Source organism: Ictalurus furcatus, chromosome 4, assembly GCF_023375685.1.
Source record: "Ictalurus furcatus strain D&B chromosome 4, Billie_1.0, whole genome shotgun sequence".
NCBI lineage: Eukaryota > Metazoa > Chordata > Actinopteri > Siluriformes > Ictaluridae > Ictalurus > Ictalurus furcatus.
The window spans coordinates 33274106-33296202 of NC_071258.1; the positions used below are offsets into that span (position 1 = coordinate 33274106).

A 22097-nucleotide genomic window follows, 5' to 3' on the forward strand; every position below is an offset into this window, starting at 1 on the left:
AACATTTGTTCTCAAAATGTTTTATATATTTATATTACTTGAACTAATTCAAGTGATACAAATACATACAAACATATTTTTATGTAGATGTAAAAATTCATGCAGTAGAGGGGTAAAAACATTACACTGTCTTGAAGATATTTGCCATTCTTTTGTAAAAGAGGAATTTCACCTTTCATCATGACAAGAATGTAGCCAAAGGAAAAGTACACAAGCACAAGGAAAACTACTTATAAAAAGACTTACTCGAGTAACAGTAAACGTGACAATGGTAATAATTACTCGAGGAAGAGTAATAAAGCATCCGATGAGAAGACTTCTCGAGTAGCAAGTTACTAGTTTCTTCGGATCTGATTAAAATGAAGGGAAAATCCTGAAAATCCTTCACCAAAACAAGTTCAAGGTTTTGGAATGGTCCAGATCTAAATCCAATCTAAGATCTGTGTGGTGACCTGAAGAGGGCTGTGTACAGGAGATGCCCAGCCAGTCTGACAGAGTTAGAATGCTTTCGCAAGGAAGAATGGCAAAATATTGCTAAGTCAAGACGCGCCAAACTCACTGAATCTTACCCAAAAAGATTGAATGCTGTGGTAAAATCTAAAGGTGCTTCAGCTAAGTATTAGTTTAGGGATGTGCACACGTATGCAACCGAGTTATTGTACTTTTTTTTTTTATTTGTAATTTTCCCCCTAAAATGATTCTTATTGTTTTTGACTTCAGTTAATAGGTTAAAATTTCCTAATAAAGGTAGAAAAGTTTCTGACATGATTTATCCTGGTTTCTTTTTTTTACATCACAAAAACCTGCCATTTTAACTCGGGTGCGTAGACTTTTTATATCCACTGTAGACAGAGAGACCAATGGATAAACAAATAGATAGATAGATAGATAGATAGATAGATAGATAGATAGATAGATAGATATACATGATAGATAGATAGATAGATAGATAAATAGATAGACACGATAAATGGATACTATAGATAGATTGACATGATAGATAGACAGATAGATAGATAGATAGATAGATAGATAGATAGACACAATACATTGATAGATACTATGGATAGATAGATAGATAGATAGACACGATAAATGGATACTATAGATAGATAGACATGATAGATAGATAGATAGATAGATAGACAGATTGACACAATAAATTGATAGATAGATAGATAGATAGATAGACAGACACAATACATTGATAGATACTATGGATAGATAGATATATAGATAGATAGATAGATAGATAGATAGACACGATAGATATACATAGATATACATGATAGCTAGGTAGATAGATAGACACAATAGATAGATAGATAGATAGATAGATAGATAAATACTATGGATAGATAGACATGATAGATGGATAGATAGATAGATAGACTTAATATTACATTTTCAGTTATTGGTTTAAACTACTTTAATGAATTTATTTGATCTCCACTTTATATATATATATATATATATATATATATATATATATATATATATATATATATATATATATATATGTATGTATGTATGTATAAAACTCATATTAGGCCTATAATTTTATTTGCCAATCTAGCGCTGGTGTTTTTTCCCCTTAATTCTACGTATTTTGTCTTCTGTGTATTGAGTTTTCAACCTCCATCGTGAAAGGCATAACAATATGCCTTAAATAAAATAAATCAGATCCTCAAACACCTTGACTTAATGTCTAACGCATGATATACACATTACCAGTTAGGTTTCCCTGACACACCTGGCCTTTAGAAAATAAAGTGTGTAGAAGTCTGTGTTCATGGTGTTTGATTATTCCATTTATATAAGATTCGTTAAGCCAAATTTGCCAAGTGTCATAGTGCGTAGTCAAGCCGCAAAGTAATGATAAATCCTACATGACTAATCACGGCCTTCTACAGGTGGCTGTAATAAACCTCGGCAGATATTTTACGTACAGCTGTTAGAATATGACAAATTCGCCAAATATTACAAAATTACTGAATTCATCAACCTACAAAAACTTTCCGGTCTGTCTGGAGATACCGCGTGTCTGATCTGAGTGGAGTCTGATGGAGAATTTGATTGGGTTTACAGTGTAAAAAAAAAACAACTTGAGATAACTCATAACGGTGTGTGGAGTGTGAGGAGCCACGTGGAGTTTGTTAAAGAACGAGGCTTAAATGCGTGAGATTGAGAACAGTGAGCTAGGACATGTGATATGCAGCATGTGCACACTTAAAGTTTTAACTGAAGGAAATAATATATATTTTTAAGACATACTGTATGCGTGAAACTAGTTACTCATGACTCCCACGTGACTCCACATGCCAAAGTGTTCTCGGGCGAGACACTGAACCCCAAGTTGCTCCCGATGGCAAGTTAGCGCCTTGCATGGCGCCTTACATTATCCTCACATACTGAGAATTTGGACATACAATACCACCCCTCTGGCGTTCTGCTTTTCGCCTACTATATAGCAGGTAAGTATGCGGTTTCGGACACAGCCATTGTTAACTTGTTGAAGATTTTTGTGTTTGTGATGACGTCGAAGGCACATCACGACGCTAACATGGCGGATGTACTATGTCCAGGATTGTAGTCATGATACACACACATACTCATTAGTAGGTACTGTTTCAACAGCAATGCACTGAGTACCGTCACAGGACGCGATTTAGGACGCAGCCAAACATCCCGGGCCGGAAGTCAGGTTTCCAAACTGTTTTTGTTATTCATCTTCGTAATACACTTGTTCTGAGGCAACGCTTTAAATAAACTATTGATCATCCATCCATCCATCTTCTATACCACTTTATCCTTTTCAGGGTCGCAGGGGAACCTGGAGCCTATCCCAGGGAGCATCGGGCACAAGGCGGGGTACACCCTGGACAGGGTGCCGATCCAATGCAGGACACAATCACATACACACTCACATTCATACACTACGGACACGCCAATCAGCCTACCATGCATGTGTTTGGACTGGGGGAGGAAACCGGAGTACCTGGAGGAAACCCCCGCAGCACGGGGAGAACATGCAAACTCCGCACACACAGGGCCACGGTGGGAATCGAACCCCCGACCCTGGACGTGTGAGGCGAACGTGCTATATTTGTATTAGTAAGAAGTGAAAGAATATTGACTTATTGCACCTTTAAGAATCAAAATCAGCTCCAAACCACAGAACAGGGGCAGAAAACAAAAACTACACTCGCGCTGTCACTACACACACAAACTTTTTATTTCCCTCCCAATTTCTGGAAACTTTTCCACCTCAAATGAACGCCAGGGAAAAAATCTCTCTCTCTCTCTTTCGCACGCGCTGAACGGAAATCAGACTCCTCCGTTCGCACGTGCTAAAAAACGGAGTCACTCCGCACGCAATACTCTCTGTCTCTCTCTCTCTCTCACACACTCTCTCTCTCTTTCTCTCTCACACACTCTCTCTCTCTTTCTCTTCCCCCCTCTCTTTCAGTATCTCTCTGCCCCCCCTTTTTTAGTCTCTCTCTCTATCAGAGAAGAGCAGCGGCGTCCGCGTTACACTTTTTCAGGCATCCATGGCGCTGTGTAACGGCGATACCAAGGTCAGTATACCGGACCGGTCTGCGAACAAACCGGTGAAACGGGTTTCGTTTGAAACTAACTAACTAAGTAAGAGAAAACCCCAATGAAACTCGCGCTCTCTGTGTGCCAGTGTTCCGTGTCGGTGAGCGGAACCGGGCTCGGCTCGTGACGCTTTAACCCCGTCCGGTTCTTGGCCTGGCTACGGCTAGAAAACTTCTTTAGCCCAGACCTCCAGGCTAAACCCTGCATTCTGTAACGATTTAAACAAATTCGGTACGCGTTTGTTTGTTTGTTTATTTATTTATTTTTAAACCCTGAAACATTTTATTACATGTACTCTTCAAGTCCAGTCTTCATTAAGCTAAGACAAGCTAGCTTCCGATACGGTACGGCTGCATCCTAAATCGACACGTAGTGCACTACAGAGCCTGGTAAACGCGTCTTATTTCACCGCCTATGTAGGGTGCCTAGGTAGGGAGCACTCCGAGGATTGGGTTTGGATTCATCCGGACGTTAGTGCTAAACTGTAGTGCTAAGCTACCACACATGTTGAATCTAAACGCGTTGTGTTTGTTCATTTGTTTGTTTGTTTGTTTGTAACACAATCCCGAAACGCATCGATGAAACAAAAACGCAAGCGTCCTGCCGAGCTCTAGGTGATTTATTACCGAAAATGTAAAGCGTAAATAAGCTCGAGCTTGTTTTCAGCTAACATGCTAGCTAACTTGCACTGCGTGCACACTTCAGGACTGGACATGTTGCAACAGTGCATTGCAGTTTGAATTATTATTATTATTATTATTTTAATTTGCATACAACAATGCATGTTCGTAGTAGGTGTAATGGGGTTTGCATGGCTGTTTGGACATTGGCTGAAGTGTGTGTGTGTGTGAGACGGAAGTGAAATGTGCCAAACACGTGGGAGCTGCAGGTCCTACTACACTGCTTGGAAAATAGTTGCTCATAACCAGTGCTGTTTGTTTGATTTGTTGATGTATTAAATCTTAGGATATATATTCATGAAGTGATTTCTGAAATGCACTAACCCATAGACATGCAATCTATAATGGATGACATGTCCCTACCTAATATCCAGCGACTACTGAAATCTCCCTAGCAATTTTGATCAAACTATATATATATATATATATATATATATATATATATATATATATATATATATGTGTGTGTGTGTGTGTGTGTGTGTGTGTGTATGTATGTGTATATATATATATATATATATATATATATATATATATATATATAATGTGTGTATATACATACACGCGCACAAACTTTGATCAAACTGTATAACTATATGACATGTCTCACGGTTCAAAAGTTATTAACGTATACAGGGAGTGCAGATTTGCACAGTTGGTGGCGCTAGAGGGATTGAGTAAGAGACTCCAAGTTTGCTGTGTTAACACGTCAGACCGTCCTCTATCTGTGTGCCAAATTTCATAACTTTCCCACAAGCCGTTCTATGGGCTGCCATAGACTCGATAGTAGAATAATAATTATAATAATAATCATAAGAAGAAGAATACTAACGAAATCAATAGTGGTCTTCGCTTCTTTGGGGCTTGACCCCTAATTACAGTGCTTTACCTAGTAATATAAAGCATGCCAGTGAGGCTTTAAACTACAATCATACAAATCCTCTTATTACGATTGAAGCAACGTCAAGTCCTATATATGACAAAAAGGGGTCCCGAATTTTTTTCCCGAAATATTGCATCCTTGTCACAAACCCTACATGTCAAAAAATCTAGAGACATATTCAAGAATAATACAATTCCACGTCTGCTGCGTTGGACAGGAGATATATGTGCTCTATGAAGAATTTTAATCTGGATTGCTCTGACATGGAGACTTTACGTTTCTCCAGGACGTGTCCCGTCCATCGTCAGAAATTGTAATATCTTAAGTTCTTTCTCCCAGATTGTTTTAAGATAATGTATAGATATATTCTTAATCGTAGACAGAATATTACAAAAATGACTTCACGATGCGTCTGACCCAATCTCAAGAAGCTGTTCTTCCAGTTTTGATGAACTCGCTTCACAATTTAAGAAGGCTGTTTGGTATAACAGCTGCTAAGGGGTCCGTGTATAATAATTTGGCCAAATTAATGAAATTATCGCCCAACCCAAATTTTGACAACTTATTAAAGAAAAAAAGGTAAGGCTATCGACTCAATCGAACGCTTAGAAGATGAATAAAACCTGTTTAATAAGATGGAGTAATAAGCCTTTTAACCGAGTAGCAAGAACTTTAGACAGGATCTTAAAGTCAGTGTCCAAAGGAGATATTGGCCTGTAGGAGGCGCAATCTTCAGGTGATTTCCCAATATTTGCTTCCCTAAGAGAGGATGGGAGGATCCCTTTTTTCCGGGGAATAATGAAACATTTTTAGGAGCGGGTCAGCTAAGATTTCCATAAATTCTTTATAAAACTCATTCCCCAAGCCATCCTGTCCTGGGGTTTTTCCCATCTGCAGTCCCTTAATGACCGACAATACTTCCTCCTTCGAGATAAGATTATATTAAATGTTGTTCAACACTTTCTTTGGTAAAGAAAACTTCTGTTGATTTGTTGATCCTCCCAAAGTCTCAGATTTATATTAAGCTATTATTAATAATTGAAGTATTCCCGGAGGGATGCCCTAACTGGCCTTTTATTGACCGAATTGTTTGAGGGTCTGCCTTTTTCTTAATAAGGCGTGCTAGATATTACCCTGCCTCGTCATTATGTTCATAAAGCCTTTGTTTGTTTAGCAAATCTAATCCTCTTCTCGGCCTGTCCCGCAAACAAAGGACTTAAAGATGAGCGTGAAGCAGTAATTTCTTTCAGTCTATCTGAATATAGGTTCGGAGTGTATTCAGCTTCCTTTCTTTTAATTTTAGCCTCCCGACGTTACTCTCTGTTCTGCTTGTTTCCTGTTTTTATTAAATGTATAAGAGATTATCAAGCCTCTTGAAAAGGCTTTTATAGTCTCCCACAAAAGAGATTTCTCACTTGTAGAAGGGTTATTAATAGTAAGAAATAGCTGAAATTCCGAGATAAAATCCGACGTAAAATGCACTATCGTTACAAATAAAAGGATTAAGTCGCCAACGCTTAGCTTGAACTTAAATGATCACGGGGCTTCAAATGCAAAACAAACCCCCCCAAAAGACCAGGTACGTGGATGGTACATATTCATAATAGCGGTTTCTACCCCAAATATTACCCACTTCGCAATCGCAAACCGACCACATCTGGCAGTTTGTCATCTGAAACGACAGTAACTTCTCGAACAAGATGTCCACACCTCAAACCCATGATGGAAAAAGACGAGAAGAAAACATTACCAAAACCCAGCTGTTGTAGCTTAAGGCGTTCCTCATCATCGAGATGGATCTCTTGTAACAGCTATATCCACTTTCTCTTTTTTCTCTCTCTCTCTCTTTTTTTTTTTTTTAAGGAATGTGAGAATTGATTTCTTCTTCACAGTTGCATGCATCCCATTGACATTCCAGGAGCATATCTTAAGAGTACCTTCTGACATCTTTGAAAATATCCCTTATAAAGCAGCGCATCCCAAATACGCCTAGAGTAAACTGTGGTAATACTTTCTGGTTCTAGTTAGGACTCTAGCAGCTGCATTCTGGACTAACTGGAGCTTGTTTATGCTTCTACCGGAACATCCAGACAGTAAGGCATTACAGTCATCTAGTCTAGAGGTGACGAAAGCATGAACTAATATTTCTGCATCATGTAGTGACGATATATTTCTTATCTTAGAAATATTCCTGAGATGAAAGAAGGCTCTCCTAGTAAGACTGGAGTCAATAATCACACCAAGGTCTTTTACTGCTGTACATGATGAAACAGAAAGACCATCCAGAAGAACTGTGAGATCAGAAAGATTACTTCTAGCTACACGGGGTCCTAGTACAAGTTCTTCTGTCTTATCAGAATTGAGTAAAAGGAAGTTAATAAGCATCCAACGTCTAATGTCCTTTACACATTCCTCAACTTTACTAAGCTGCTGTCTGTCGTCTGGTTTCGCTGAAACATACAGCTGTGTATCATCAACATAACAGTTGAAGCTAATTCCATGTTTATGAATAATTTGACCTAGAGGTAGCATATATAAAGTAAAAAGCAGTGGGCCTAAAACAGAACCCTGTGGAACACCAAATTTAACCTCGCTACGCGTGAAGTCTCCATTTACATCTATGAACTGATAACGATCGGTCAAATAAGACCTGAGCCAGGAGAGGACTGTTCCCTTAATGCAAACGACATTTTCTAATCTATCAAGGAGAATAGAATGATGTATAGTATCAAAAGCTGCACTAAGGTCAAGTAACACAAGCAGTGAGACACAACCCTGATCAGAGGCCTGTAGTAGGTCATTTACTACTTTAACCAGCGCTGCCTCTGTACTATGATGAGGTCTAAATCCTGACTGATACATTTCATGAATGTTATTCCTATGTAGGTACGAGCATAGCGGCTGTGCTACAACCATTTCTTACCATTATAGCTGGACAGTTGACAGGGGTTGACCGTCTCCTATAACCAGAGCTCTTTCAGGTTTCTCATCGGGTGCTTCACCGAGGAGAGCAAACCTGCTGGACACGTGAAGCGGAGAGGAGTGGTGCTCACGTGGGCAGCCAATATGTATGCTGGACCCTACGTTATACATCCTGGAGATACACGTATGAGATTGGAAAAACGCTGGAATATTTCTTTAATGCATCCAGCACCTAAAGTGGACACATTTCCGACTCGCGTTTTGAAGACATTTTGCAGCATATTGTGAACACACACACGCTGTACGGTGCATATCTGGGGTCAGGCTCACGTAACAGTCCGATCCGTCCCTGATACGAGGCACATGTCCGACATCTGACCTCCGTGTGCGTGCGTGCGCGTCGGTCTGTAGTCACGCAGATTAGCTGCATTTGTATCATGAGGCTTAATGAATGTCAGGTCTTCTTGTTTAGTTTAACACGAGGTTATTCAGGGTTTATTTGTGCGTTATTTATTTATGTATGTATGTATGTATTTATTTTAAGCTGGATATCAGTGGCGAGCCTACAGACGGGTTGCAGGACTACGACGGGGCCGTGGTGATCCTGGACGCCGGGGCGCAGTATGGAAAAGTGATTGACAGGCGAGTGAGAGAGCTGTTAGTGCAGTCGGAGATCCTGCCGCTAGAGACGCCCGCCTTCGCCATCAGAGAGCAGGGCTTCAGGTGAGACGACAAAAAAAAAAACTTCCTGTTTAACTGTTTAGTAAAATACAGATTCCCTTTGTAAAAATGAGTGGAAAATTCACCTCTACACAGGTTTTTTTAAATTAGTATTATTAATGTGCTAGTTCTAATACATTATTGTTTCTATAGAAACAGCTCACTCACAGGGACTTATCCAGCGGACGCTCCAGGTAAACGGATTAAAACGTGTGTCATCGAAGTTGTTGTGAGGCGTTTATCTAGCTAGCATTTCTGGAAGGAGTCTCCAGTTTCAGCAGCCAGGAGGGGAAGAGTTTACACTTTGTGCTCACTCGGTAACGTGACGAGTTTATTTCCGTCAAGAGAGAGGGTGCAAAAAAAAGCGCGAGGATGTTGAGAGAACAGGAAGTCACTTGTTTCTTGGACGTTCCACAATGTTAAATGTACATATAAATTGATAAAAAGCACGTGTTTGGTTGTTTTTTTTTGTTTTTCTTTTGCGCGCATGGATTTACAGGGCAGTTCGATCTTGTCGAGCCATTCATCGTGCCTCTGCGTCTAGCCCACACACGTTCTGGGCAGAGTGAATAGCACTTGATCAAAACAACAGTCCTGCTGAGACATGCAGTCATATAACAAATATATCCTCTATATGAATTATAAGTGTGTGAGTAAGCAAATGAATGCGTCTGTTTGTTTTTTGTTTTTTTTGTAGTCTGTCAAGCATGTTGTGACTAGACACAGCAAAACTCTTGTTCTGCAGGATTAATCCGGTTCAATCTATTCGGATGAATTGAGATGCAGGAGCGCCGCTTGTTTGTTTATTACCCGAGTAAACAATGAAAGGCTATCGTGTACTCGCTGAGGCGGTGTAATTGGCGCTAGGTGTTCTAACAGGCTGTTAAATTGCTGATCTAATGAAGGTGGGTGAGAGCTGTGAAAACAGCAGCTCGGGACACACGTCGCGTGCTGTGAGGTTTTCTTCGGGGTAATTATGGTCTTTTTACCATCTGTGTTTTGGATGTTTACCCAGTTTTTCCTCCTCTAGCTACCTCTCCTCATTACGCCTGACCGATCGAACGTGCTTCCGCAGGTCACGTGACAATCTCGGCTGTGATTCGAAACCGGCCGAATACGATATCCGATCCGATGCCTCACGATCAGCCGAGAGCTCGAGGACGTGTTACTCTGATGACTTAAAGACGACTTGGACGGTTTTTCCTCACATACGTATAAACATCTGTACTTTTAAACCCATTTGGCGCTCGCCGTCAGATATCCAGAATTCTCGTTAAAAAGTCTGTAATTGAAGACGTTTTGGTAGAATTGGAGTAGCTCAAGCTAGGAATGGTTTGAATGCAGGAGATTTTACAGGCCTGTAACGATTAACGCCGAGGTGACGGTGGTAAGGAGAGACTCCCCGAGACGGCACGGGGAAGAAATTCGGTAAAGGAGCCGAGGCTCACGAATCACTTTAAGACGAGTGGAGTTAAGATTAATAGTAATTATTGTTGAAATGAAATAAGCTTCATAATAGGCCTCGTCGATGGAGCTGAATACGAACGGGTTTATTACTCGATTGGACGAGCGAATAACTTCCTCTTCTGCCTTCCAGGGTTTACCTTGATCATTCATTTCATGCCCGTAGCTCTCTGCGTGCTTTACCTTTTATGGAGTTTTGTGGGCGTCGCTACAGTCAAACGAGCGGTGTCGGGAACTCGGCCTTCCTGGAGCGTTTGAAAGTAGTGCGGAAAGTTTTTAGCCTTCTTTCTCCCTTCACCTCTTTTCTCAGGGCCATCATTATATCTGGCGGTCCGAATTCGGTCTACGCGGAAGATGCACCTTGGTTCGACCCCGCCATATTCACCATCGGAAAACCCGTACTGGGGATCTGCTACGGCATGCAGGTGTGAGAGGGAGACGCGCTTGGAGGAAGGGGGGGAGGACGGGTGCACCGGTGACATTTGTTTAACATCTTGTTTTCATTTGAACGTAGCGTTGAATCCGTGTGTGTTTTGATGTGTGGAATAGATGATGAATAAAGTGTTCGGAGGCACGGTACACAGGAAAAGCGTCCGAGAAGACGGCGTGTTCAGCATCGGAGTAGACAACTCCTGCTCCCTTTTCAGGTACGTGTTCACAGTGATTCATACAGTGCTGTATGTGCATGTGAGTTACATCTGAATTAAGTGTGTGTGTGTGTGTGTGTGTGTGTGTGTGTGTGTGTGTGTGTGTGTGTAGGGGTCTACAGAAGGAGGAGATGGTGCTCTTGACTCACGGAGACAGTGTGGATAAGGTAGCGGATGGGTTCAAAGTCGTTGCTCAGTCTGGAAACATTATTGCAGGTATGCGGAGGAAACACAGTGCTGTAATCATAATATATAATCACGGTTACAGTACCCTCCATTAATATTGGCACCCTTTATTGGTAAATTTGTTCATCGTACACATTTTCCGTACGCGATTTTATGGCGCACGTATACGACGACACTCGGGGGTTTTTTTCCCCCTCTCATGATTTGTTTGCTTCGCGGCTTTCGCGATCCCGATCGATCGCCGCCCGACGACCGCCGTATCATCTTTTTACGCCCTCGTTTACCGCGAATAACAAGACTGAAAATCTGAACCAGATTCCGTCACGTTTTCCATCCCAGGTATCGCCAACGAGCAGAAGAAGCTCTACGGGACGCAGTTTCACCCGGAAGTAGATCTGACGGAGCGGGGCATGGACATGCTGCGGAACTTCCTGTTTGAGATCGCCGGTTGCACCAGCAACTTCACCGTGCAGAACCGGCAGATGGGCTGCATACGCGAGATCCGGGAGAAAGTGGACAAGTCCAAAGTGCTGGTGAGGGGGAGAAGTGCAGTATGTGGGCATGTACACTCCTGATAGCTGGAGACGAGGGTTCGGTGGAACAACCGAAATGTCATATATATGCTGTTTATTTTTTTCATGATTGCACCAAAAAATAAAAAATTAATCTTAAGGATTATTTAACACATTGTTCACCTTCTTAGTTTCATTTATTTATTTATTTTTTACTTAGACACTCACAAACACCCAATTAACTAAACTAGGTGCATAATATTAGGTTTGGAGCCAAATTCTGCAGTAGCGTGCTTAAAGAAAAGTGTGTGTGTATGTGTGTGTGATCTGCAAGGGCCTTATTGTTTCTAATGGTCTTCATTTAAATGCATGTGGTTTCCTGCTCGCATGTGGAAATTATTTACAGGCTAATTTTTCTAATTCCTCTTATTTCTGAATATTCCATGGACTCGAGGCAGAGCTCAGCTGTGTGTGTGTGTGTGTGTGTGTGTTTGGGGGGGGGGCAAGTAATTAAAACCACCTATTAATCTGGTCTTTTCTGAAGCTAGGTGATTGCCTCTTTTAAGCCTCCATAAATTGGGCCTGTCCTCTAGTGAATACGCAGAGGTCTTTATTGGATCCAGATCCTTTTTTTCCCTCCCCGAATCCCTGAAGCTGTGCCTTGTGAGCTATTTAACATGTTTATGTGGGTCGTTACTCAGGTTAACGGCGTACCCACAGTCTACGTGGCCTGCGACTAACGCGGCGGGTTACAGCGTTCAGCCGTTTTTGTCTCGCGCTGAGAAATGTACCGACTCGGGCATGTGTGAGGGAGGAACGTGTGTTTTAGAGTTTTGTTAAGTAAAGAATAGATATAATCTGTAGGGAATATGATTCTAGGGAAATGAGCAGCAACGTGGCGGCGGTGTGATGAAGAGGCGTTACCGTTGAACGTTTGATTCAGCTTGTGCAACAGCAACACGTTCCCTTTGTCTTGCCGGATGACGCGTTTTCTTTCATTTTGTTTATTATTAGTCTTGGATTACGTGGAACGTTTGCTGTGTACGTCCCTGTGAATGAGCTGTGACTAGAGAAACCCAATCAGTAGCTATTGACCAATCAGAATTGAGAATTCAATCGTAATCAGTAATATGGAAGTAAACCGGTGATGTAAAATGGCATGACGAAGTGTGTGTGTGTGCGTGTGTGTAGGTGTTGTTAAGCGGCGGCGTCGATTCCACAGTGTGTACAGCCCTGCTGAATAAAGCTCTAAACCAGGACCAAGTGATCGCCGTCCACATCGACAACGGCTTCATGAGGAAGAGGGAGAGCCAGAGCGTGGAGGAGGCACTCACCAAACTCGGCATTAAACTCAAAGGTACCCTAAGTTATTTACTCTTAATCTATTATTATTATTATTATTATAGGTAATTATTGTAATATTGTATTGGTAATTATTCTGTCATAGAAGTGTAATAACTAGTTGTCACGGTTTCTGTGCAGTTGTAAACGCAGCGCACACGTTCTACAACGGCACCACGACGCTGCCCATCTCCGAGGAGGATCGCACACCCAGGAAACGCATCAGCAAGACCCTCAACATGACCACCAACCCCGAGGAGAAGAGAAAGATCATCGGCGACACCTTTGTCAAGGTGTGTGAAAGTCAGGTCATTGTGTTTTGTATTTTAGTGTCGTAGTACTCTAGTGCTATTTACGATATTATAATAATTAATATCACGTATCATACGTAAGCAATAAAACATGACCGACATGGAGCTGAGGTACTGATTATTTTCCTATAAATAAAATCCCTTTTATGAGTGTGTTGCTATAGAAACAGTAAAGTATTCGAACGAGCGCGTTGGATATAAACCTGTGATTTGCGGCTGATAGAGCTGCTGGTATAGAAATTTAATCAACACCTTCAGGTGACCAATCAGGAGTTCACTAGCGCTTTGGTGTAAATGATACAACAATAATGTGACATTTCTGGAGGAAAATTGACATTCTAGATCTAAATGTAAACGCCGATGCTCTTTAGTTGAGCAAAACTAAAGGCCGCGACTCGAAATCAGCTCGTCTGCCTTTTCTGATATTAATTCCATGAAATATTATATATATATGTATATATATAATCTTTTTAATGCCATTGTGCGTCTTCCTAGATTAGACAGAATTCACCTTCTGTATTCTCATCCCTGTTTGGTGTCCAGGTGGCGAACGAGGTGATCGGCGAGATGAACCTGAAGCCGGAGGACGTGTATCTGGCGCAGGGCACGCTCAGACCCGACCTGATCGAGAGCGCGTCTCACTTGGCCAGCGGCAAGGCTGACGTCATCAAAACTCACCACAACGACACCGAGCTCATCCGCAAGCTCCGAGACGAGGTACGGCGTGACGTTAAACCCCCTCGGGTTCTGTTTTATGTTTTACGACATAAGTTGCATTTGTTCCCAGCTTATTCCCAATGATATATATTTATATATTCTATATTAACGTGATTCATGTGTTTATGTTAGCAAAGAACAAGAGCAGGCATTAATGCACTGTTAGCAAACGTGTTCAAGACGGCTCCTCTCTGTGTCTTTTCTGTCTCCGTGGTCCGGCCACCAGGGGAAGGTAATCGAGCCACTGAAAGATTTCCACAAAGACGAGGTGCGAGCGCTGGGCCGAGAGCTCGGGCTCCCAGAGGAGATCGTCTCCCGACACCCTTTCCCCGGTGAGTTCCAGCTGGAGGAACCTCTACAGCTCCTTTCAATATCTTTCTGTACTCTCGATGATGGGAGTAGATCGATGTCCAGCTTTAGAACCTGGTAAATATTGATGGTGCACTTTTTTTTTTTTTGCGTTTATCCTCCAGGTCCCGGTTTGGCCATCAGAGTGATCTGCGCTGATGAACCGTACGTTTGCAAAGACTTTGCCGAAACCAACAACATCCTAAAAATCATCACAGACTTCTCCGCCAGCGTTAAGAAGGTAACAGGAGGTTTTTTTTTGTTTGTTTGTTTGCTTGAACTTATTTACAGAAGTGGAATCTTGTCGTTGTATTGCTGCACATTATGATCACAATATTTAATCTGAGGATTAAAACACTTCGGGACATGCAGGTTAGTTCACCTGGAAACAACGGTTCCTTCACCACCCTCTCTTTTTGTCTCTTGAGGAAGTTGGTAAGAGGGGAGAAATTAAAATTAAAAAAAAAAACCCACAGCTTGTCCTCTTAATATCCAGCCTCAATATGCCGCGTTTTTCCTAATGATAATTACGCTAATTAGGATGCACGCCTAACTGACTTCATTACCGTATTATGTTAATAACGTAAGCCGTTTGTTCCGGCGCAGCCGCACACACTGCTGCAGAGAGTGAAGTCGTGCATATCGGACGAGGAAGAGGAGAAGCTGATGCAAATCACCAGCCTTCATTCACTAAATGCCTTCCTGCTGCCAATTAAAACCGTCGGTGTCCAGGTGAGTCCTCTACCAGCTTTGGAGGTTTGAGTAAAAACAGTGAACTGAACAAAAAATATGCTTTGTGGTGCTGTTATCAACTCAGTGGAGTAATAATAATAATCATCATAATAGTAATATAATTACTATTAACTTACTTCTGTTAGTAGTAATAGTAGTAGTATAGTATTATTGCTACTAATATTATTACTATTCTACTGTTACTACTCTAGTATTACTATACTATTACTATACTACTGTTACTATACTACTGTTATGACTATTACTATACTACTGTTACTATACTACTGTTATGACTATTACTATACTACTGTTACTACACTAGTATTACGACTATTACTATACTACTGTTACTATACTACTATTACGACTATTACTATACTACTGTTACTATACTACTATTACGACTATTACTATACTACTGTTACTATACTAGTATTACTATACTACTGTTACTATACTACTGTTACGACTATTACTATACTACTGTTACTATACTAGTATTACTATACTACTGTTACTATACTACTGTTACGACTATTACTGTACTACTGTTACTATACTACTGTTACTATACTACTATTACGACTATTACTGTACTACTGTTACTATACTACTGTTACTATACTACTATTACGACTATTACTATACTACTGTTACTATACTACTATTACGACTATTACTGTACTACTGTTACTATACTACTGTTACTATACTACTATTACGACTATTACTATACTACTGTTACTATACTACTATTACGACTATTACTATACTACTGTTACTATACTACTGTTACTATACTACTGTTACGACTATTACTATACTACTGTTACTATACTAGTATTACTATACTACTGTTACTATACTACTGTTACGACTATTACTATACTACTGTTACTATACTAGTATTACTATACTACTGTTACTATACTACTGTTACGACTATTACTATACTACTGTTACTATACTAGTATTACTATACTACTGTTACTACTGTTACGACTATTACTATACTATTACGACTATTACTATACTACTGTTACTATACTAGTATTACTATACTACTGTTACTATACTACTACTACTATTACTATGTTACTGTTACTATGCTACTGCTACTATATTAGTTACTACTACTACTGTTACTATACTAGTATTACTATACTACTGTTATTATACTAGTATTATTTACTATTGTTACTATACTATTGCTATTACTATACTACTACTACTACTACTATTACTATACTACTGTTGCTATACTACTACTATACTTCTACTGTTACTATTACTATACTATACTACTGCTATTACTATTACTATACTATATTACTATACTATACTACTGCTATTACTATTAATATACTACTGCTATTACTATACTGCTAATATTACGTGAAAGACCCAAGACTTATAAATAGGCTACAGTATGTTTTGTATAGAGATGACTTTTCTGATGTGTCCATTGTCCTGGCATGTGTTAGATGGTTAGGCTTGTTTTTTTTTCCCCTGTAAATTGCTGGTCTCTGTTTCGTCGTGCTCCAGCGTTACGGTCTGTCGTGTGCCGCTGGCTCGCTGAGTAGCTCTGTCCATTTCCAGACGTTTGTGTGTTTTTATCCAGTCGCCCCAGAGACTGTGGTTAAACCCAGACGTCGTGACGCGCTGTTCGGAGTCTATTTTAGTCTCTCTCCGTCTGCATTTCTGTCTTCTCTCCTTCCTCCAGGAGGATTGTGTGAGGGTGTGCACAGGGTCCGTATAATTACGGATTATGTTATAAGCATTAAATCGACTTCACGCGGCCTCGCGTTCGCACGGTTGTAGGTGTTCTATTCCTAATCTTCCTGGCTGAGAAAGCGCTTTCACCTTTTTTCGAGTGTGTGAATGATGAGTAGACACGTGAAGCCTTTTTCAGCTCGAAAGCGGGACACGGCTGATATACCAGGAGTAGTTTAGCGCTTTTGATCTTGACATTTAACTCGAACCGAGCGAGCGAGATGAAGCAGCCGACAGTATCGAGCTGACTAAGCGCTGCGCCTCAGACGGTGTTTACTTCTGCATGCCAGCTCGAAAGGCCAACAGAAGCTCCATTTATTCGGGTATGCGCCAAAATCAGTCACTTCATACGGTTCCAGCTCGGAAAACAGCTCTGCGTAAAGCCAGACTTGTGCAGCAAGCAAACAGCCAATGGAAGAGCGTTTCCTCTGCTGTGGTGGTGGTGAAACCCTAGTGGGTGGTCCGGTGAGTTGAGTGAAACGTCAGCGTTGTTGGTTTGTTTCTCCTCGTAGTCGGTGATATTAATTGACATGTTTGTCTGTAAGAAATCCCACAGATGAGTTAATTAACCGCGGGCTGGTGTGATGACGTAGACTTACTCTTACCACCCTGAAGTTGATTATTTTTCTTTAACAGCCCTTCCTGTTATAAGTGTAGCAGCTTGCTAACAATGACTTTTTTATGTCTTTATACGTTGTGTGTGTGGACTTTTCATATTCTTCGTTGACGATTAAACTCCAGATTTTAGCCTCCCTAGACTGACCCTCGCGCTTTATTCCAACTTGAACGCTGGACGAGATCTCCTCCTCCTCCTCCTCCTCCTCTTCTTCCTCCCCTTCCACACTTCCTGTCCCAGCACCACAGACTGCTAATTTTATTCTTACTCATACGGGAGGGAGAAAATCTTTAGGCAGCTGAAAGTGAATCACTGTCATCCAGTTTGTTTTGTTTTGTTTTGTTTTGTTTTTCCTTCCTGTGAGTGTGTGTGTGTGTGTGTGTGTGTGTGTGTGTGTGTGTGTGTGTGTTTTCCTGTGTGATGAGTACATCGAGTGCAAACCAGAATAGTTCAGAGTTTAACAGAAGCTGGTACGGTTTTGTAAAGTAATGTAGGTGTAAAAAGTCATTTCCGTCCATCAAATTAATTCAAGAACACCGTCAGTCACCAAACCAGTGTTAGCCGTATGTAGTGACCGTAAATAATTTAATTATTTTTTTAATTTGGTCTTAAAATGTGCATGAACGCACCCTAATGTCTATCCAAACCTTCTGCTCGTCTCATTTCAAAAAATAATAAGTAAAAAAAAATAAACATCTTACTTCAATCCATTATCTCATTTTTAATTTATTAGTGTTGTTATAAATACGATGAGATTTAATACAGTGAGGAACGCTGGGGAAAAATCTGCTTCATCGGAGCATTTTAGTCACGTGTACTCCTACTTTTCAGAGCATTTCTGGTCACGTGTGCTGTACGTCCAGAGTACAGGAGAAGAACGTGAATGGGGAAAACTTAAACAAAGAAAGACAAGGTTTAAGATGATCTGTCCAGTCAGTGTACAGTATTTATGCACGTGAACGTACTATAGCTAATAAATCACGCCGCTCCTAATGCGTCGTGATTGATATTCCGCCCGTGTTTTACGTTGCCTACGTTAGCTGAAAGTATTTGCTCCCCGTTGATGTTCGCTGTGGTGTACAGGGTGACTCGCGGTCGTACAGCTACGTATGTGGGGTGACCAGTAAAGAAGCTCCTCACTGGGAATCGCTCATGTTCCTGGCCAGACTCATCCCTCGCATCTGTCACACCATCAACAGGTAATCTCACTTTCAGCACACGCATCTGGAAAAAAACTCCTAATTCCCAACTCTGTTGTTTTTTTTTTTTTTTTTTTCTTCTTCTTTCAAACTGAATACGCGCGCGGTTGTTTATAGCAACACTTTTTTATTTATTCAGCGCTGTATCCTTTAGTGAGTGTGTGGTGTTCATCTACAACGACTCGTACTCGTCTTTCTCTTCTTCAGAGTCGTGTATGTTTTCGGGTCGCACGTAAAGGAACCTCCCACAGACATCACTCCCACTTTCCTGACCACAGGCGTACTGAGCACGCTCAGACAGGCCGACTTCGTGGCCCACTCCATCCTCAGGGAGTCGGGTAAGAGACGCTATGATCTCCAAGTATACCGAGACTTTATATTGTTCTGTATAATTGTAAAACTAGTGTGTGTGTTTTTATGTCACAATTGTGAAGGCATCGTACCTGTTTATAACATTTAAATCTTAATAATGGCTGAAAATATTTATTTATTTATTTATTTTCTTCTGCTCCACCACTATGTAAGGAATAAAATACCTGAGAGTGTACTATTGGGGAAAATAATAACTACACGACGATGAATCCCTAAAACATGAAACGCATTAAAAGATCACATCTTGGTTAACCGCGTGTGACCGTAACGTCGGTGTGTGTCTGATGTTACAGGCTACTCGGGTAAGATCAGTCAGATGCCCGTCATCCTCGTGCCGCTGCATTTCGACCGTGACCCGCTGCAGAAGCAGCCGTCCTGCAGGCGCTCCGTCGTCGTCAGAACCTTCATCACCAGCGACTTCATGACGGGCATCGCCGCCACGCCGGATAATCACATCCCCGAGGAGGCGAGTGTTGCGTCCTCTCTTTTCACGTTATTGATTTTTATTCGGTTCTCGTTTCTGGTCAGTAGTTCTTATCTGACAAGCAGGGAGATATTCTAGAACACGGTCACCTGTTTCGCGATAGCTCATCTCGTCCTATTGGATGATGTCACGCTCGCATCAGATTGTGGGTCGCGATTAGTCCAACTCGCACGGTGAACTTTATTTATTTATTTATTTTTTCCCTCCCGCTGTAAATCAATGACAGTGGGAATGATTTTGACGGACACTAAAATAACTCGCCATTATTTAGACACAAGCTCCTCACCCTCGGGGAACAGAACAGAACAGAACGTTCCCTACAACAGCAGCCAGTTCTGGGATTAGCACACACACCCAGCCTAAGTTGTTGTTGTTGTTGTTGTTGTTGTTGTAGATATCTGTATTACTACAGATCTCATGCGCTCCCGTTTCATGATACAGAATTTGATGGTTAGTTAAATAAATAGACAGTTAAGACAATCACCAGAACCGGTTCGATCAAGTCAAAAGAACATCGTTTAATAGTTGAAGGTGCAGTAGTGTCAACTTATTATTATTATTTTTTCTTACAAATAATGTGGGGAAAATTATTTAGAAAACGATAACGACATCGAATAGTCGTTTATAGAGCCTGCAACGCTACAACTCTAGCTGCTTTTGAGCAAGATGCGCTTGAAAGTGATGTCATGGCGGTCCTCGCTAACGCGAACTCTAGTTCGCACACCGATTCTAGTCGAAGCACCACAGGTTCTGCGGGAGGAGCTTCGTCCACGTGCTCGAGGAGCAGCGCTTTGAATCTTATTTAACTGTTCAGAGAGCTCATCTTGCAAAATTCTGACATCTTACCTAATGCCCCTTTTAAATGTGTCTTCTAGTTATGAACCGATCATTTGCAAGGGTATTTTACTATAAACCTGCAGGAAATGCATTAAAATAATGTCAGAATGGGAATTATTTACTAATGATTAAAGACTCGTACTTTATATATACACACACACGCACACATTATTGCCTTTGTACAGCAAGCCTGTAGTTCACTCTCCTCCTGTCGCCCTGCAGGTGGTGCTGAAGATGGTGAGCGAAATTAAGAAGATCCCGGGCATCTCCAGAGTGATGTACGACCTCACGTCCAAACCTCCGGGAACCACAGAGTGGGAGTAGAGAAGAGCGATGGACTCTCTGGGCTCTCCTCCTCCTCCATTTCTCTCTCTCCCTCTCTCTCTCTCTCTTTTTCTGGACTTCCTCCTCCCCTTCCTATTCCTTCATCCTTCCATGGCCATGTTTCCAAACTCACCAACAAGCTCTCCACCCTCAGAGAACATGACATTCCCTACAACAGCAGCCAGTACTGTGATTAACACACACACACACACACACACACACGCACGAAGCCGCTTCTTCGACACAGCCTCATTTTCTGGGGCTTGTTATTATTATTATTATTATTATTATTATAATTATTATTATTAAGCTGGTTATTTGTTTATTATTTCAGCGATTAGTCGTCTGTGTCTCATATATTCGGCGGTCAAGGCTTTGAGGCTTACAGAAATAAACTAGGGATGCGTCGATAAAATTCATAAGGAAAAAAAAGAGTTAACTTTAGTGTTAAGTAATCAGGGCGTCGCGGAACGTTTTATTTAGCTGTGTATATGTCTGTCGATGTGGCGTTCTGCTGCCAATGAACTCCTCTCGCCGAGTTTCACGTGTAAGACGTGATGCCGTTTAAACGGTGCGTTTAATAGAGAGCGCTCACTATTAAAGACACTGTTTAAACATTATTAATATGTTCGCGCAGGTTACTTGTATCGTAGGACGATGCCGATGCTAGTATCGGTATTCATGCATCCCTGGAAATCACACACACACATACACACTCTCTCTCTCTCTCTCTCTCTCTCTCTCTCTCTCTCTCTCTCTCTTTCTAGTATGAGTTTCTCATCACTACTATTTTCTGCTTTCATTCTCCACATCAGCTTTATTCACCTCATATCCTTCTGCATTACTAACTCACGTGACCAATTATCTTGATTTGCCAAATAGAGCTGGTTGACATTAAGGGCACTTAAAGAACTGCCACTGATGACTTTTCTTTTTTTTTTTTAATTTTATTTTATTATTATTATTTTGAGATCTGCGAAACGTGCTGTGAAGGAGCTTCTCCCGGTGTGGTCGAGCTTCCTAGACTTTGTGCCTGGTTCTTTTGTCCTTTTCTCGTTTTCTGGTCTTGTTTTTTTTTTGTTTTTGTTTTTCTCCTTCAGGGATGTGAAGAACAGAACTAACACATGCTGCATATTTTTCTTTTGCGTCGACCTTGAGAAAGTATATTTGTGTCTGCTTCTGTGCGAGTGTGTGAGAAGGGGAGCATCATTTGCACATTTAACCATATTTTGTGTTTTTGTTTTGTTTGTTTTTGTTTGTTTTTGGTTTACCCATAAGGCCTTGGTGCTTTTGCTTCCAGTGTAGCGTCTCCCGATGCTGGACGTAGGAAGCTTTAGCTGAGGGATGGGGAAAGGGGCTTAGCTTTGATCACATGATCCCATTAACACGTTTTGAGAGTCGTGTTTTGTTTTTTTGTTTAGTTTGG

The 22097-nt window shown here is 41.1% G+C and overlaps 1 protein-coding gene across 1 annotated transcript in view; it reads left to right on the forward strand.

Annotated features, from left to right (window-relative positions):
• The first annotated feature begins 3363 nt into the window (after positions 1–3363).
• gmps (guanine monophosphate synthase) overlaps positions 3364–22097 on the forward strand; it is a 19411-nt gene continuing 677 nt past the window's right edge. The window contains exons 1-16 of the mRNA XM_053623692.1: positions 3364–3578; positions 8630–8808; positions 10580–10694; positions 10819–10916; positions 11029–11132; positions 11442–11635; positions 12806–12971; positions 13097–13248; positions 13810–13983; positions 14210–14315; positions 14457–14572; positions 14938–15063; positions 18539–18654; positions 18862–18992; positions 19320–19492; positions 20570–22097. The exon at positions 20570–22097 is cut by the window's right edge and continues 677 nt beyond it. Of these exons, the coding sequence (XP_053479667.1) occupies positions 3552–3578; positions 8630–8808; positions 10580–10694; positions 10819–10916; positions 11029–11132; positions 11442–11635; positions 12806–12971; positions 13097–13248; positions 13810–13983; positions 14210–14315; positions 14457–14572; positions 14938–15063; positions 18539–18654; positions 18862–18992; positions 19320–19492; positions 20570–20671 (2079 nt within the window). The 5' untranslated portion in view covers positions 3364–3551 and the 3' untranslated portion in view covers positions 20672–22097. The remainder of the gene's footprint in view (positions 3579–8629; positions 8809–10579; positions 10695–10818; positions 10917–11028; positions 11133–11441; positions 11636–12805; positions 12972–13096; positions 13249–13809; positions 13984–14209; positions 14316–14456; positions 14573–14937; positions 15064–18538; positions 18655–18861; positions 18993–19319; positions 19493–20569) is intronic.